Below are 18,744 nucleotides of genomic sequence, written 5' to 3'. Positions count from 1 at the left end.
CAAATTAGTTAAACTTGTAATTACTCAAGTTTCCACATCAAGAAAATAGAGGAAATATAACCTATTTTATGTGGTTGCTATGAAGATTAAATAGTTAAGGTACATACAGTCACTTGTTAGCATGTTATATGTTAGCTTTCATTTATTTTATATTATTCTAATCAGCAGCAGTAAGACAATAGCCCATACTATAAGCCATAAAACAAAATTTTCAAAAATTTTAATTAGTATTGATCATACCCATCGCAGATTCCAAATGGCGAAGATTGAGAAAAATGTTCCCACTATGGAAAAAGAGCCAGAACTACTTAACGTCCTGGAAGTAGATGGAGTCCCTTTGCCGGTATTATCCAAAGAATGGTGGGATAAAATCTGTAATTTCCAAGCCAAGCCTGATGATCTTATTCTGGCAACTTACCCAAAGTCAGGTAAGGATATCAAAACATACAAATATTCAATATTTTCACGTAAAATTTTTGCATAATCTGTATTGAGCAATGAAGCATGACTGGGATTTGGAGAGAAAAAATTCCTCATTATGGAGATCTGTTCTTTAGTGTTGCAGGACATTTAGCATTCCTGATCCCTAGGGCAACAATTTCCAGTAGGACTCTCTGAAGAGAACAGAAAAGACTTCTAAATGCCTTGGGAGTAGGGCAGATAATGCTCCCATTCCAGAACCCATAACACACATCATGGTCAATAATAAGGTCAATAAATAGAAAGACATATGACTTTTCTAAACCTAAAGGCTGCCTTCTAAAAACATGTCATAGTCTTAAGCATTAATCTATTATCCCATATATTAAACCCAAATTAATTTTCTAATCCTCTAAAGTTCTTGGAGAATGGCAGTCATGAATTTTCTGCTCTGTACCAAATAAGTGACATTCAGAAAACCTCAATGATTGACTTTGATTTACAGTGCATTAGAATTTCTAATTCTTCTCTAAAAATTTCTAGACTGGAATACATTCTAGGAACAATAGGCACACCTAATGCCCAGAACTCACTTCTGATAGGCCATTCTCCATTAAAAGGAATTGCAGATATTAGAAGAATTGATGATCCCACTCTTAGGAATAGAATATGCAAGGTGAATGTTCTCCATCTTCTTTTTGAAGGAGAAAGTGAACAGTATACATTCCCAGAACTGTTTGTTTATATAAAATGTCTGTAAAAATGAAGCACACAAAATAACCCGAAAAAAATGAATGGGGACATGTAGAAGAATAAAAGAACCAATGTGAAGGGGCTCACAATGGCCACATCTGGGAGAGTTTGAGCATTAAAAAGAATGATCTCTAACTGACTGGGAGAACCTTAAATAAAATCCTCCTGGTCAGCCATGCTGAAGGGACAAGATTGGATGTGTACTCTAACCATAATAAAAAACAAACCTGGATAAAATATATGAAACCACTGGTTTCTCACATTGGATTTCAGTTGTCTCAATCTTCAGACTGAAGATGCTTTCTGAACAGGGTTTAGTTTTAGGGAGCAAAAGAAAAAGTCATAACAAACTCATTGAGTTCAAGAGCCAGACATAGGAGTTCTGAGAGGTTGAAGCGTCTGCTATTGGCAGGTATGAGTACCAGAGAGAATGAACTACACAAATAAACACCTTTAGATATCTTTAGAGAGGACCCTTTGAGTCTATTGTTGAATGGTAGATGGTACTTGCATAGAGCCCAGCTCCATGAGATCAGTCAAGGAACTACCAGAAATCTATTAGTCATATAATCCCTAGAGATTATACAAGGGTGAGAGACATTTGTACTCCAATCAGGATACAATGGGCAGAATTTTGATCCCCATGACATTAGCCCTCTGTTATTACATCTGCAGTTATTCATATTACATTCCCAAAGGGATTTTGCAGCTGCTATTAAAGTAACTAATCAGCTGATATTTTGGGAGATTATCCCTATTTTGGGAGATTATCTGATATTATCAGCTGATATTTTGGGAGATTATCCCTATTTTGGGAGATTATCTTGGACTATTTGGATGGACCCAGTGGAATCACGTGAGCTCTTCAAAGAAAAAGAGGAAGTCAGAGTGATGTGCTAGAGGGGAAAGTCTGAGAAAATTAAAGTATAATAAAAGTTCACTGCATGATTAGAGACTTAAAGATGAAAAGACACAGTACCGATGAAACAGTTATCTCAATACTACAGCCATAAGCAACTGAAATATCTTGGCATCTAGGAGCTTGGCAAAACACTCTGAAGTCCCAGATGAGAATGGCAGCCCTAGCTGATACCTGGATTTTAGCCTCGTGAGACCCTAAACTGAGGACCAGCCATGTTAAGCTCAACTTCTAACCCATCTTGTAGTAATCTGTTACCACAAATTTTTCAACCTGGAACTCCAACGACACAGTAAAAGTAACATTTTAAAATATTTCTGAAAAATAAAGGTGAAATAAAGACTTTTTCTGAGAAAGAGAAAAGCTGAGAGAATGTGTTGCCAGCACAGCTGCACTAAAAATAAATAAATAAAAAGTCATATTAAATTTCTTCAGAATAACAGAAAATGATAGTAATGAAAACATAGATCTATTACACAAAGTAATAAGGAATGTCAGAAATAATAATAACATGAGAGGATATAACAGACAATTTTTCTCATTCTTAAATTTCTTAAAGGATAACATGTTACAGAGTTTATAACATAAGTACAACTCAAATGTATGACCAAAATAAGGCTTGGAACAGAAGAAGGAATAAAAAATACTGTTGTAAAGTTTTCACATAACACATGAAATAATATAATGTTAGTTAAACATAGACTATGGTAAGATAGAGATGCATACTGTACACCCTAGAGTACCTGTTAGAAAAATAAAACCAGGTGGTATTACCAGATATGGCAAATGGAATTCTAAAATGTAGTCAATCCAAAAGAGGTAGGAGAAGAATGGCAAAGGAATAAATGTGGAAATATAGAAAATAAATAGTAAGGTGGAAGATTTACAGCCAATTATACAGACAATTGTAGAATAGTTCCCAATTATTTGTAAAAGGTAAATTTCAACATCCACATTGGTACCTGAAATTAGATTGTACCATTTTATACACTATGTGTTATACATATCTATGATGAAATTTAATTATGAATTAGAAATGTTAAGAGATTACTAACAAATAACAATAAAATATAATCTTTGTAAAAAAAAAGTGCAGCATCGCTACTCTTGCACTTTAGGGGCATTATTATGTAAAATAAGGATTGCTCAAGAGCACAACCCATACAATACCACGAGAGTCAATCATACTAGATAGCTACTAAGTGACTAACGAACAGGTAACATAGAAGCCAGGAAAAGGAATGAGTCACATCCCAGGAGGGATGGAGGTGGTGGCCCAAAATTTCATTATGCTACTCAGATCAACATGCAACTTAAAACATATGAATGGTTAATTTCTGAAATTTTTCATTTTATGTTTTCAGACCACAATTAGCCTCAGATGACTGAAACCACAGAATGCAAAATAGTGAATAAATGATTACTATTTTATTAAATAAAACATTTTAAACAACCCCAATTAGAGTGTACTTTACACAGAAACCATCATAGGTTGAAAGGAAAAGAACAGGAAAATATATACCCTACAAATAATACATATAAACTAGCTAGAATAACTATATCATAAGGGAACAAGTATTTTACTAAGGATAAGGAGAAACATTTCATAATGATAAAAAGGGTAATTCATCAAGGCAAAATATTCCTGCATGTGTGTATACTTAAATAACAGGACTTCCAAATACATAAAGCAAATATGTGAAAATTAAAAGGAGAAATAGATAAATTCATAATTATAAATAAAAATTTCAATACTTCTCATTCAGTAATTTGTAGAATAAGTAGAAAAGCTACGTAGAAATTTTGAAGACCTTAACCATATTATCAGCAAGCTTGATCTAAAGATATTTTTACAACCCTCAAAAATACTACTCTACTCAACAGTACCAGAACCCACATTCTTTCCAAGTGCACATGAAACATTTACAACTGTAAACCATCGGATGGGATTTAAACAAAAATTCTCAAATAAATCTAAAATAGTTGCAATTATACAGAGCATGTTATTTGAATACAATTAGAATTAAATTAGAAATCAACAACAGAAATATATGTACAAATATTTAGAAATAAAGCAATATAATTCTAAAAAACATATCACTATAAAGGATAGTAGAAAATACTATAAATGGAATGATAATAAAAAAAGCCTATTACAATTTGTGAGAAGCAGTTAAAGTAGCACTTGACGAGAGATTTTTTAAATGAATTTTATACATGTTATATATGTAGGTAAGTATAACTTACACTTATAGTGTAAGTGTATGTAGGTGTACGAAAGATCTACAATAAGTATTTTAAAGTTCCAACATAACAAGATTAAGAAGTAGAGGAAATTAAGCTCAAATTGGGAACTTTCTCTACCTGATAAGGGACATCTATAAAAAAATCCACATTATTTAGTAGTGTAAGGGAAACATCATAGATTTCTAAAACACTAAGGAGCTTAATAAAAAAAATCACTTAACCTACTAAGCAAATTTAGCAAGGTCACAGTAAGATACATTGTCAATATACAAAACTCTATTATCTTTCAACATTCCAGCTACACACAATTGAACATTACATTTTAAAAATACCATTGATAAAATAAATCGCACCTGAAAACATGAAATATTCAGAAGTAAATTTAACAAAACTGTGCATGATTTGAAAGTGAAAATACTTACGGGGAGAAGGTGTATACGTCTTAAATAAATAAGGAAGCATACCATATCCATGGATCAAAAGAATTAATATTTTTAAGATATCAACTGTTTCTAAATTAATCTATAAATTCAATCTCAATCAGAAACTGATGAATTGATTCCAATATTTTATATATATATGAAAATGTAATTGTCATTAAAAGCCAATTTTTTGATACAAAGAACACAGTGGTAGGGTTTATATGAGCTGATTTCCTGACATTTAACTCAGCTTCAGCATTCAAAAGACTGATATTTTTGTAAGGATAGACATAAAGAATTGACCCTTACTTGGTGCCACATGCAAAAAAGTCAAAGTGCAATGCATCGGACCTCAAAATATTAAAATTAAATCTATAAAACCATGGAAGTACAGATAGGAGAATAGCTTCAAACTTTAGGTTAGGCATCAATAATTTGGGGAAAAAATGGAAACCACTAACTGTTATGGTTTGCATTTAATGTAAGTTCAATATAAATTAGACTTCTTCAAAATGAAAACTTCTGTTCTTCTAAAGACCCAGTTATACCATCTCACACCAGTTAGAATGGCAATCATTAAAAAGTCAGGAAACAACAGGTGCTGGAGAGGATGTGGAGAAATAGGAACACTCTTACACTGTTGGTGGGACTGCTCAACCATTATGGAAGACAGTGTGACAATTCCACAAGAATCTAGAACTGGAAATACCATTTGACCCAGCCATCCCATTACTGGGTATATACCCAAAGGATTATAAGTCATGCTGCTATAAAGACACATGCACACGTATGTTTATTGTGGCACTATTCACAATAGCAAAGACTTGGAATCAATCCAAATGTCCATCAGTGACAGACTGGATTAAGAAAATGTGGCACATATACACCATGGAATACTATGCAGGCATAAAAAACGATGAGTATGTGTCCTTTGCAGGGACATGGATGCAGCTGGAAACCACCATTCTCAGCAAACTATCACAAGAACAGAAAACCAAACACCACACGTTCTCACTCATAGGTGGGAAGTGAACAATGAGATCACTTGGACACAGGAAGGGGAACATCACATACCAGGGCCTATTGTGGGGAGTGGGGGGAGGGATAGCATTAGGAGATACACCTAATGTAAATGACGAGTTACTGGATGCAGCACACCAACACGGCACATGTATACAAATGTAACAAACCTGCACATTGTACACAGGTACCCTAGAACTTAAAGTATAATATAACAATAAATAAATAAATAAAAATACGTGACACATGGAGAGAAGATATTTACAATACATATATCTGGCCAGATGGTATAAAGAACTGTTAGAACTGAAAATAAAAAACAAAATGTATTAAAGTGGGCAAAGATATAAAAATGTATCGCCAAAAAAGGTTCACTATTAACCAACAAACACAAAACAAGATACTTAACATCACTTATGTTGAAAAAATGTGAATTAATACTATAATGAAATACCACTACACACCACTTCAAATAGCTAAAAACCTGAAAATAACAAGTATCGATAAGGACATGAAGCAACTGAAATTCCCATGCACTATTGGGGAGGATGTAACATGGTATTAACGTTCAACAGTTCATTATAAAACTAAACATGTACCTAACACATAACCCAGCAATTTCAGTCCTAGAGATTCACCCCCACCACCAAAATAAAAATCTATGTTCACCCAAAAACTTGTACACAAATATTATTGCAGACTTACTCAAAACTAGCCCAGCACTGAAGAAAACCTAAATTTTTATTATCTTACAAATGAATAAACAAATCATTGCTTATCCATAAAGTTGAACTGACCTCAGCAATAAAAAGAAATGAAAAACAGATATATACAAGAACATAAAGGAATCCCAAAATAATGAGGGTGTGTGAAAAAATTCAGACACATGAGGACATGCTGTATGGTTTTATTTATATGATATTCAAAAATTTACAAAATTAATTTATATTGACAAAAAGTAGGCAGGGGGCGGTGGCTCAAGCCTGTAATCTCAGCACTTTGGGAGGCCGAGAAGGGCAGATCATGAGGTCAGGAGATCGAGACCATCCTGACTAACACAGTGAAACCCCGTCTCTACTAAAAAAATACAAAAAACTAGCTGGGCGAGGTGGCGGGCGCCTGTAGTCCCAGCTACTTGGGAGGCTGAGGCAGGAGAATGGCGTGAACCCGGGAGGCGGAGCTTGTAGTGAGCTGAGATCTGGCCACTGCGCTCCAGCCTGGGCGACAGAGCGAGACTCCGTCTCAAGAAAAACAACAACAAAAATAAATAAATAAATAAATAAATCAGCAGTTTCGTGGAGTCAAAAGTGAGGAAAGGAATGACTGATTGAAATAGACAGCAGGTTCTACTCTCGACTTTTGTAATGGCTACATACAGTTGTCAAATTTCATTAAACTATACATTTCTAATAGGTTCATCCTATTCTATGTAATTTTTACCACACTGATGTTTATTTCAAAAAACATGATTCCATAATGATGAAAAAAACAAAAAGAAAGAAAAACTTATGTATTATGATTGAAGGTGACTACTATTCATCTCTTAGGCTAAAAAAAAAGTAATTAAGCAAAAGAATTTAGAGGAATTGTGGTTCTTCCCTAATTTATGAGGGACAGTTCCTTATATGAAGACCTAGCTCGTAAATAGAGGAAAAAATTTTAACATAGGTTGAGCACCTCATGATATTAAGGATTTATAATAAACTAGATGTGATGAGAAACATTTAGTAACCATGATAAGAGAATGTCATATTGGGAGATAAAGCATTTTTAGGCATGAAGTGTCATAATATAGGAAATGCAGAAATGGTTCACTCAAACATGATAGTTGAGAGACTACATAGTAAAAAGGTGATAGATAGACAGATACATACATATATACATACATACATAGATGCATAGATACTTAGATACACAGAGAGACAGATGATAGATAGACAGATAGATAGAATGACAGATAGATAGATAGATAGATAGATAGATAGATAGATAGATAGATAGATAGATAGATAGATAAAGGTGCAATACAACAGCTTCATTTTTTGCCTTGGCAACATGGATCTAATTTTCAAGTGCTCTCATGTTGCTCCCTTTCTTCAAAATATTCAATAACTTAGAATGAAAGATCAGTTGACTAAAATTAAAGAACTATTTCAAATATTTTCAGGGACACATTGGATGCAAGAAATTTTAGACATGATTCAAAATAATGGTGATGTGGAGAAATGCAAAACAGACCATTCTCTACACAGACATCCTTTCCTTGAACTGAAATTTCCCCATAAAGAAAAACCAGGTGAGTAAAAAGCACCAAGACAGAAAGCACTTTCACTTCAAGATTCCAGAGCAATGTGTACTGTCTTCCACAGAGCTTCCATGGTAGTCAGAAGTAGCCTGTATCTTTCACGAGGTGAAATTGTTCACAGGCCAACGAGTCAAACCCTAGATTGGGTCTTCAGGGCTCCCTCCTGTTCTAAGCGGGTGGCCTTTGGCTTCCCAATAAGATTTTCATTATATTTCTCATACTTCTCCTTCCCAATTTTACGATAAAGAACACTCCCTCTCCTTTGTATTCACCTTCATATGTTTGAATCAGTGGAAAGGCCAGAAATCAGCAATCTGCTATTGTAAAAGGACAGGTGTGATTTCTGAAGAAAAAGGAGGAGAAGTCAGGGGGATATACCACAGACATTCCCAGAATTCATTGTGGGAGCTGAAAAGGTTTCCTCAGAGTGTAAAACCTGGTGAGTAACATGAAATAAAGAAAGACCACCTAGAAGGCTTTCAGAAAGAAAAATCCTTTACATGTGTTTGTGGATAGACAGCTAATGTTTCCCATGGAAAAAAAAAAAAAGTGAAAAGAAACTAAACCAATGTTTTTTTTTTTGTTTTTTGTTTTTTGTTTTTTTTTTTTGAGACGGAGTCTTGCTCTGTCGCCCAGGCTCAAGTGCAGTGGCCAGATCTCAGCTCACTGCAAGCTCCACCTCCCGGGTCCATGCCAGTCTCCTGCCTCAGCCTCCCGAGTAGCTGGGACTACAGGCGCCGCCACCTCACCTGGCTAGTTTTTTGTATTTTCTAGTAGAGACGGGGTTTCACTGTGTTAGCCAGGATGGTCAGATCTGCCCATCTCGGCCTCCCAAAGTGCTGGGATTACAGGCTTGAGCCACCGCTCCCAGCCAACTAAACCAATTTTAGTTTCAGAAATAAATTTAATTTCTTTTGAGAAGTGTCTATTCATATCTTTTGCCCAATTTTTGGTGGGGTTTTTTTTTTCTTGTAAATTTGATTGAGTTCTTTATAGGTTCTGGATATTAGCCCTTTGTCAGATGAGTAGATTGCAAAAATTTTCTCCCATTCTGTAGGTTGCCTGTTCACTCTGACGGTAATACCATTCAGAACATAGGCATGGGCAAGGACTTCCTGTCTAAAACACCAAAAGCAACAGCAACAAAAGCCAAAATTGACATATGGGATCAAATTAAACTAAAGCGCTTCTGCACAGCAAAAGAAACTACTATCAGAGTTAATAGGCAACCTACAGAATGGGAGAAAGTTTTTGCAATCTACTCATCTGACAAAGGGCTGATATCCAGAACCTACAAAGAACTCAAACAAAATTACAAGAAAAAAACAAACAACCCCATCAAAAAGAGGGCAAAGGATATGAACAGACACTTCTCAAAAGAAGACATTCATACAGCCAACAGACACATGAAAAAAAGCTCATCATCACTCACCATCAGAGAAATGCAAATCAAAACCATAATGAGATACCATCTCACACCAGTTAGAATGGCAATCATTAAAAAATCAAGAAACAGCAGGTGCTGGAGAGGATGTGGAGAAATAGGAACACACTTACACTGTTGGTGGGACTGTAAACTAGTTCAACCATTGTGGAAAACAGTGTGGCGATTCCTCAAGGATCTAGAACTAGAAATAACATTTGACCCAGCCATCCCATTACTGGGGATATACCCAAAGGATTATAAGTCATGCTGCTATAAAGACACATGCACACGTATGTTTGTTGCGGCACTATTCACAATAGCAAAGACTTGGAATCAACCCAAATGTCCATCAGTGACAGCCTGAATTAAGAAAATGTGAGATATATACACCATGGAATATTATGCAGCCATAAAAAAGGATGAGTTCATGTCCTTTGTAGGGACATGGATGCAGCTGGAAACCATCATTCTCAGTAAACTATCGCAAGAACAGAAAACCAAATACCACATGTTCTCACTCATACGTGGGAATTGAACAATGAGATCACTTGGACACAGGAAGGGGAACATCACACACCGGGTCCTATTGTGGGAAAGGGGGAGGGGGGAGGGGGGAATAGCATTATTAGACATACCTAATGTAAATGATGAGTTAACGGGTGCAGCACACCAATATGGCACATGTATACATATGTAACAAACCTGCACGTTGTGCACATGTACCCTAGAACTTAAAGTATAGTAAAAAAAAAAATAGAAAAAGAAAAAAAAAGAAATAAATTTAATTTCAAAGATCTTCCAAGAATGGCAGCCTATTGTAAAAGGATGGGTGTGATTTTTAAGAAACAAGAGAGAGAAAAGAAGAGAAAGGGAAAGAGCAACCAGATATACAATGAACACTCCCAGAATAATCTGAGGGCAAGAAAGAGCTTTCCTGAAAGTCTAAAAGCTGAGAGAATAAGGAAATAAGAAAAAGTCTCCTAGAAGGTTAGATAGGACTGAATGCTTTGTATGTCCTTGTGGAAAACAATTACTCTTTCCAATGAATAGAAAACAAAATGTATCACTCTTTAGACTAAGATACAAATGGAAGTCAAGTATTTTGGCAGATTGGCAAAAATAAATAAAGAATATAAATTGTTTCTTGCTAGATTTGGAGATTGCTCTTGAAATGTCCTCACCACGACTGATAAAAACACATCTCCCTTCACATCTGATTCCACCATCTATCTGGAAAGAAAACTGCAAGGTAAAAAGAGCGGGTTTTTCAAACTTCCCCTAACTTGGGGATATAAACTATAAAACTGAAGGTATTTTTCAAAATAATATGCTTCCAAATACATTTTCCAAAATATAATTTGCTATTTTTCTTAGACAAAGTTCTTGGTATCAAGGATTACGTAAATTTGAAATCTGCAAACGTCCATGTTTTCTAAAATTCTTTTCCCTCTAAATCTATTTCATGAAAAATTCTTGGACAGATTTTCCAAAATTGAGTCTCTGTTGCTCCAAATCAGAGTGGATTGGGAGCTAGAATGGAGGGAAACACATTTAAAAATAAAACCATGTTGCTTTGCTCTGCCAAAGTACTAGAAGATACTCTCCTGTACTCAAGCAGAAGTACAGAATCTGCTCCTTGTCAAGGCTTCCACGCCTCCATAATCTACTCCGTGGACTAAGCTCAAACCTGTCTTCGTTTTTATCCCCCTAACCTCTATATCTGATCTGTCACAAAGTCCAGTTCATTCTTCCCATCTTGTAATCTGTGCACTACCCTGCATCACTACCACCTGTCCCCAAGTCAGCTCACTGCTCTCTTCTCCTCCCACTTTGTCAGCCTGCCTCTAGACCTGCCCCCTCCAACCCTCCTCCCTGTAACCGCTATTCTTCTGAAAACACAAATCTGACTAAGGCATTTCACTACTATAAACACTTCCACAGGTGGATGAAGATGCTTCCATATCCCCTATATGACTTCCATGACCTTGCCAGTCTGCACCTTGCTTCATCTCCTCCCCAGTGTCTTCCCATTCCCTGATCGTCACTACAGTCCTCCTGAAATCCTACATGTACTTTCACACACGGATCATCCCGACACCTTCCACATGCTCCCATTTGACTCAAGCATCTCCTCATCTTTCTTTTTTTTTTTTTTTTTTTTGAGACGGAGTCTCGCTCTGTCGCCCGGGCTGGAGTGCAGTGGCCGGATCTCAGCTCACTGCAAGCTCCGCCTCCCGGGTTTACGCCATTCTCCTGCCTCAGCCTCCCGAGTAGCTGGGACTACAGGCGCCCGCCACCTCGCCCGGCTCGGTTTTTGTATTTTTTAGTAGAGACGGGGTTTCACCGTGTTAGCCAGGATGGTCTCGATCTCCTGACCTCGTGATCCGCCCGTCTCGGCCTCCCAAAGTGCTGGGATTACAGGCTTGAGCCACCGCGCTCGGCCGCATCTCCTCATCTTTACTTGAATAATTCCTTCTTGCTCTCCTGGTCTTTTCATAGAGACCCCCTATAGGATGCTTCTCTGTCTCCATGGCTGGGTGAGTTCCATGTATCTATACTTTTGTATCTGTGCAAGGGTTTACCTCATCATTTGGTTCAACACATTACATTATAATTTTCTCTCTTCTTACATCAATAATCAGACTGTGAGTTCCTGACAGGTGGGGACTTGATTGTACCCAATAACTGTCAGGTTAAACATTGTCTGGCACATAGGAAGGGTTAACGTCTCTGTTCTGCATTTGTTGACTGAACAATACTGAATTTCCAGTCATCACATTACTATGCCCCTCTGTCCTAACAATGTTATGTGTGTGTGTGTCTGTGTGTACACACATATATAGTTATATGTATAACATATGTAACATATATCATACACACACACACACACACACATATATCAGCAAAGTCACTCTAATCTTTGAGAAACACTGTCTGCAACATTCCTCCCTGTGAGTCTCATACAAATATCAAGAAACTAGCTCTGGACTCAATGTCCCAATTATTGTGACCAGGCCTGACCCACTCCTGTACTAAGCAGGAATTAGTGGGAGTCCCTCCAGTTCTCCGAAGGTCATTTACTTCTTCTATTGAAAGATAATACCTGTTCTCTCTTTACCTAACACTAACCCTAATAGGAGCCAAATGAGATGGTATGCACAAAAATGTTTTATCACTCTCTAGTCTTTCCTCTGTTGTAGGAGTCTGGAAAATGTCTTTCAATTAATTGAGACACAGCTGAAACTCACCATTTCATGGCCTGTTCCCTGAATGCCCGAGAACGCTTTGCTTGTCTGGTTCGTCAAAACCACTCTGAAGGGGGGCACTCTCCTTTGTCTTAGTGTTCTCCATGACTAGCAGGGTTGCAGAGTCAAAAAGGTTCCCTGTATTTAATATTTGAATTTATAACTAATGTATCTAATGCTATGAACTTACAGGATAAAGTTACCATTGTACTGAAACACTCGCTTAGAGTATTTCTCCTCAGTCTGTTTTTCTCTCCCTGGCTTCCTTCCCTCCCCTTGATTTCAGATTGTCTATGTGGCCAGAAATCCCAAGGATTGCCTGGTGTCTTACTACCACTTTCACAGGATGGCTTCCTTTTTGCCTGATCTTCAGAACTTAGAGGAATTTTATGAGAAATTCATATTAGGAAAAGGTGAGTGCAAACTGGTTTTTTAGTACCCTCTTTCAGGAGACTCTAACAATAAGCACCTCTGTAAACTGGAGGAGAAAGGTACAAAAGACATCCTGATTGACGAGGTCCTATCTTGATATCTGGGACTGGAAAAGCCAGGTAGAAGAGGTATTTTTCCAAAATTGAATACAAATGTAAATTGAGGTCAACTAGAGTCATAAGATTTGAGATAAAAGTAAAAAGCCCAAAATCCTTGACTTGAGATTCAAACAATCAACTTCAAAATAAGAAGAGGCAACATTTCCTATGGAAAGACCTGGCAGTGCGAAGGCATGAGATGATATCCTGCAGTTTAATCTAGCAGTGTTATTGGACTGCCAGGCCATCACGTAGAGTTATGAAAGTCATACACTGCACAGCTACGGAGAGCCTTTCCCATAGGTCAGAGTGAACTATCTTAGACCTGTTCACCTGCAGAAACTTCACATTAGAATTAGCAGCCATGACCCCTCATCCACTTACTAACAAGATCACACCTTCCAGAGAACCAGTGAACACATGAGGGCCACACTTTTCAAAACAGCAATTGACTGGATTTGACCAGGTGTCAAATCAGATTGGCAAGGATCTCAAACCCTTCACAGAAGAAGAATATCTCATGGAAACAGCAATCTCTAGACAGAAGAAAGACAAGATGACTACATAAGGTGATTTAGGATGTAAGGACCATCTTTACATATTTGTATGAGCATTAATGCAGAAACATGATTATAGTATTGCATTGTAACTGCAGTGAGCAGAACCTAGACAAATGTATGAAAATTACACGGTGTCTCCTCCATTTCATTAATGTCTCTCAAATAATTAGAACGTCCGTAAGTGAAATGGCTGAGTTGTAACACTAAGAGCTCCCAGTCCTTGAGCAACTTAACTATCCTGAGGAACTGTATCAGGGACCTGAGCTTCATTATAACCAGTCCTGACCACAGCATTCATATTCTTTTGAGGGAAAAGAAGAATCAAAATGAAGTGACTTCCACAACATGACCTGAATAAAAACAGGTATCTGTGGAAAAATCAATAAATAATAATTTTCACCAAGCATGTCCGTCCAGTGACAATCAAGAGAAATAACCTCATTAGAACATTTTCTCTAGAAACGTAAATAAAATTGACTGACAGATGCCAATAAGAAAAAAAAACAAATCTAGATTGGACCCCAGGTGAACAGATTTCCAATGTTTATGCAGAGAAGTTTTGAGAGCCTGAAAAGTAGAAGGAAGCAGAGGAAGAGGAGATCCAAGCTTCTTTTCTTATATGATTTTTCCCAAGGCCTCGGTTGTCTTACTGTTCTTTGTGTCAATTTGGCTGGACTGTGGCACCTACTTATTTCAACAGACACCAATCCTGGTGTTTCTGTGAAAGTATCGACTTTGTAATTGTGATTTACATCTATAATCAGTTGACTTTAACAAAAGGAGATAATGTTAAATATTAATAATATGGGTGTTCCTTATGAAATCAGTTGAAGGTCTTAAGAGAAAAAAAACTCAGGTTTCCAAAAGAAAGGATTCTGCCTCAAGGTTGTTATATCAAATCTTGCCTGATTTTCCAGCATCCCCTACAGATTTCAAACACACTAAGCCCCACAATTGCAGGAGCCAATTCCTTTAAATAAACCACATATACATAATTAACATTATATATGTACATTTAACTATATATACATAGGATAAAACCATTGCTTAAAATAAATTATATTGGTACACATATATATAATGCACATAGATAAAACACGCACACACATACATATACGTGGATGAGTCCCCTTTATACTTAGTTTCTCTTTCTACAGTTTCAGTCACCCACAGTCAACCCCAATCCAAAAATATTACAGAATTTCAAAAGAAAGAAGGATAGAGAGAGGGAGAGTACATTCACATAGATGTGAATATATTTCAGAATATTGTTATAATAGCTCTGTTTTATTTTATTTTATTTTTATTTTATTTTTTTTTTTTTTGAGGCAGAGTCTCGCTCTGTCGCCCAGGCTGGAGTGCAGTGGTGCGATCTCAGCTCACTGCAAGCTCCGCCTCCTGGGTTTACGCCATTCTCCTGCCTCAGCCTCCCGAGTAGCTGGGACTACAGGCGCCCGCCACCTCGCCCGGCTAGTTTTTTGTATTTTTTAGTAGAGACGGGGTTTCACCGTGTTAGCCAGGATAGTCTCGATCTTCTGACCTCGTGATCCGCCCTTCTCGGCCTCCCAAAGTGCTGGGATTACAGGTTTGAGCCACCGTGCCCGGCCAGCTCTGTTTTATTATTAGTTTTGTTGTAATTCACTCACAGTGCCTAATACATAAATTAAAGTAACATACAAATGTGTGTATAGGAAAAAACACATACACTATTATAACTTGGTGGTACCTGTGGTTTCAGGCATGCGCTGGGGATTATGTGATATATCCCCTGTGCATACAGGGGGAATAATGTATTCTCCTCTTGATTTGCCTATTGCTCTGTTTCTCTGGAGAACCTGGTTGACACAGATACCAATCACCATGAGACATGCCAAGTCACTGAAAATGTACATCGCTGTTCGTCCTGATTCAAAAGAGAGCATCTCACATACTTGCTCACTTGGTCTGTGGTCATTTTCCTCTGGAGAATGTTTTCCATTATCCTTCAGACAAACCTTCATGTCCACTTAGCACAATGCTTGCAACATAGTTCACACTGAATAAAGATAATTCCTGTGTTTATAATGACTGCCCAGAACCAAACCAGGAAGCTGCCAAAAGTTACAACCTATCAGGGAACTAAAATGTCGTGGGATAAAATATGCTGCTGGCTAACTCAGGTGTGCATGCATTCTCTTACCAACTGGTGGAAAGAAAATGCATCCCGTGTTTACCACGTAGATGCAGCCTCAGCTGGAAATAGATGTTCTCCTCGAGGCCACCTCTCTTTCTGCTACTGCTATGTCTCTTTCAGAACAGGAACTTACAAACTTCATAGTGCAGCGATACAGGGAAAGCAGCAGGAGGACCCTACCCCTATATCTGATGGCCTGAATTAGTTGAGTCCGAAACTAAACACTCTTTACCAGGAACAGGGGAAGTATTTTATTGCCTAATGTTTTAAGGCATGTCACAAGACATAGTCTTGTGTGTGCAAAGTCATGTATAATAAATGTGTACTATAAATCTCTGCTTTACACCATATAGACAAATTGTATAGCAGACAATTACTTACTTCCATTTCATTAACTAACCAGAATGAAAGTTACAGAAGATTATTTCAAAGCAGTGCTAATTTATTTTACAGCCTTGGGTTTTCTCCTGGTAATTGGAACTAACAGTGCTTTGTCTTCTTCCAGTTTTATACGGGTCCTGGTTTGACCATGTGAAAGGATGGTGGGCTGCAAAAGACACGCACCGGATCCTCTACCTCTTCTATGAGGATATAAAAAAAGTAAGTGGCACTGAGGCTTATAGGTCAGGCCCAGAAACCCTCCTGACAATGTTATTCTGTTAAACGAGCTGTTGCTTTAATTGGCCAAGCTCTTCTTCTTTCCCCTCTCTTCACAATGCCTTTTTCTTCATGGTCAGAATCCAAAACATGAGATTCACAAGGTGTTGGAATTCTTGGATAAAACTGTGTCAGAGGATGTTGTAAACAAGATCGTCCACCATACCTCATTTGATGTAATGAAGGATAATCCCATGGCCAACCACACTGCGGTACCATCTCACATATTCAATCACTCCATCTCAAAATTCATGAGGAAAGGTTGGTGGCATTTCTTTTCCTTAGCTCAATTCTAAAAAATGTTCTGCCCTGTAAGATAAGATAATTTTAAACCTCATTTTCAGGAAGAAGTGACTCATTTCAGTTAAATTTTGAATCTCTGCTCCCTTCACACTGCCTGTTTGCTGAAAGCCAATGTCAGTGGTTCTGAAACTTTAGTCACATTAGAACCTCTGAAAGCCTTGTTAAAGCTCTCATTGCTGACCCCCACTCTGAGATACTTATTCTGTGGGTGCAGGAGTAGCCCTCAAATTTGCCTTTCTCTCAAGTACCCAGGTGATGCTGATGGTGCTGTTCACTTTGATTAGATTACCCAGCTCAACCATGAACTCCCCCTTGAAGGCTCGTGCATCCTCTGAGCAGCTTTGAACTCTCATCTTTTGTCTCTCCCTGTTGTTCAAAACAATAGCTAAGCACTTAGTACTCAGATTTGTAACTATTGGTATTCATGTCTCTCTCCAAAATAAGATGATAAACGCACCGAAGAGAGTGCTGTGTTCAGTTTTTTTCCACTACAACCTAGTACAGAGACTCACACCTCAAAACAACTCAATAAAGGTCTGTTGTGTGAGTGTACTGATGAATGAACACTTTCTGTCCTCAACAAGCTAACATTCTAGATACATGTAGAAATAGCTGCAAAAAATTACAAACAAGAAAGTAAACTGGAGGCTATACTAGGATATCCCCAAACCAGTTTTCCTGACTGTATCAAAATTATCTTTAAAAACAGTGACCCCATTCCTGAAGATTCCAGTTAACTTGTTGCAAGTTGGAATCTAGAATTTGATATTATGGTCAAGCATTTCAGATTAACCTTTTCAAAGGGTAGTAAACCAGTAGAAATAAAGTACTAGAATAATTTAGAGAAACAATTCATTACTACAGCTTTTGTTGGCCTGACAAGGTACAACAATTTGCAGAAGATCACTGGTATCTAAATGTCACTTCTGGTGTATTTACTCTTTAATTTTACTCAACAAGAAATATCTTCTCCAGTGAGGTTACTGACATCTTATAAGGTCTTTCACTGTCCCTGGGAAAACAAGATAGGATGTTCCCAAGGAAGCTCATGATGGTAACGAGCTGTAGACTTTGGGTTGGGTACACTACAGCCAGGAGTGTACCCTGGAGCAGAATATTCAGCACAGTGTGGCACCTCAGTGGGGCCTGCAGCATTTGAGGAAGGAATATAAGGATACTGTGTGCCTTGTGGTAAGAAAGCCAAGTGGAGTGGATATGAGGGACCATTCATAGTGGAAAGACCAGGTGGAGTGGGACTGAGGGACCCTCACTCATGGGAAATCATGTGGTTAGGCTTAGGAACCATTTGCTATAGAAAGATCAGGTTGAATGGGTGCAGAGTGTGTCATGAACTTCTTTGATGTCCTACAGGGATGCCTGGAGACTGGAAGAACCATTTTACTGTGGCTATGAATGAGAACTTTGATAAGCATTATGAGAAGAAGATGGCAAGATCCACACTGAACTTCTGCCCAGATATCTGAGAGGAACAACAACAAAATAAGAGACAGAGACTATGCCAACTATTTTGTCTTTTATTCTGTTGGGCAAGGAACTGTGATTGAATATGGAGCATATGAGCCTCAGTCCATCTCCTATAGGGTGGCTAGTCTGCTATACTATTAAAACATGATTTAAAATATCAACAAACCAGCTATTCCAGTAAAAAAAAAAAAAAATAGAAAATTAGAGAGCAGAGTCTGCCTACACGAGCTTTTTATTTTCTTGAGTACAGGTATATTTTGTTGTGCATGACAGATAAAG

At 37.5% G+C, this 18,744-nt stretch overlaps 1 protein-coding gene across 1 annotated transcript; it reads left to right on the top strand.

The window, feature by feature from the left end:
* Window positions 1–256: 256 nt before the first annotated feature.
* LOC105500760 (sulfotransferase 1C3-like) lies at window positions 257–18,464 on the top strand. The gene is made up of 7 exons (XM_011926390.1): window positions 257–428; window positions 7,949–8,077; window positions 10,664–10,761; window positions 13,044–13,170; window positions 16,526–16,620; window positions 16,758–16,938; window positions 18,352–18,464. The coding sequence occupies exons 1-7, from the start codon at window positions 257–259 to the stop codon at window positions 18,462–18,464; spliced, it is 915 nt and encodes a 304-aa protein (XP_011781780.1).
* The last annotated feature ends 280 nt before the right edge of the window (window positions 18,465–18,744 follow it).

The sequence above is a fragment of the Colobus angolensis genome, unplaced genomic scaffold, assembly GCF_000951035.1.
Source record: "Colobus angolensis palliatus isolate OR3802 unplaced genomic scaffold, Cang.pa_1.0 Scaffold682, whole genome shotgun sequence".
In the NCBI taxonomy this organism is placed as follows: Eukaryota; Metazoa; Chordata; class Mammalia; order Primates; family Cercopithecidae; genus Colobus; species Colobus angolensis.
Note: the sequence above shows the minus strand (reverse complement) of the source record. Positions and strands in the feature narration are given on the sequence as shown.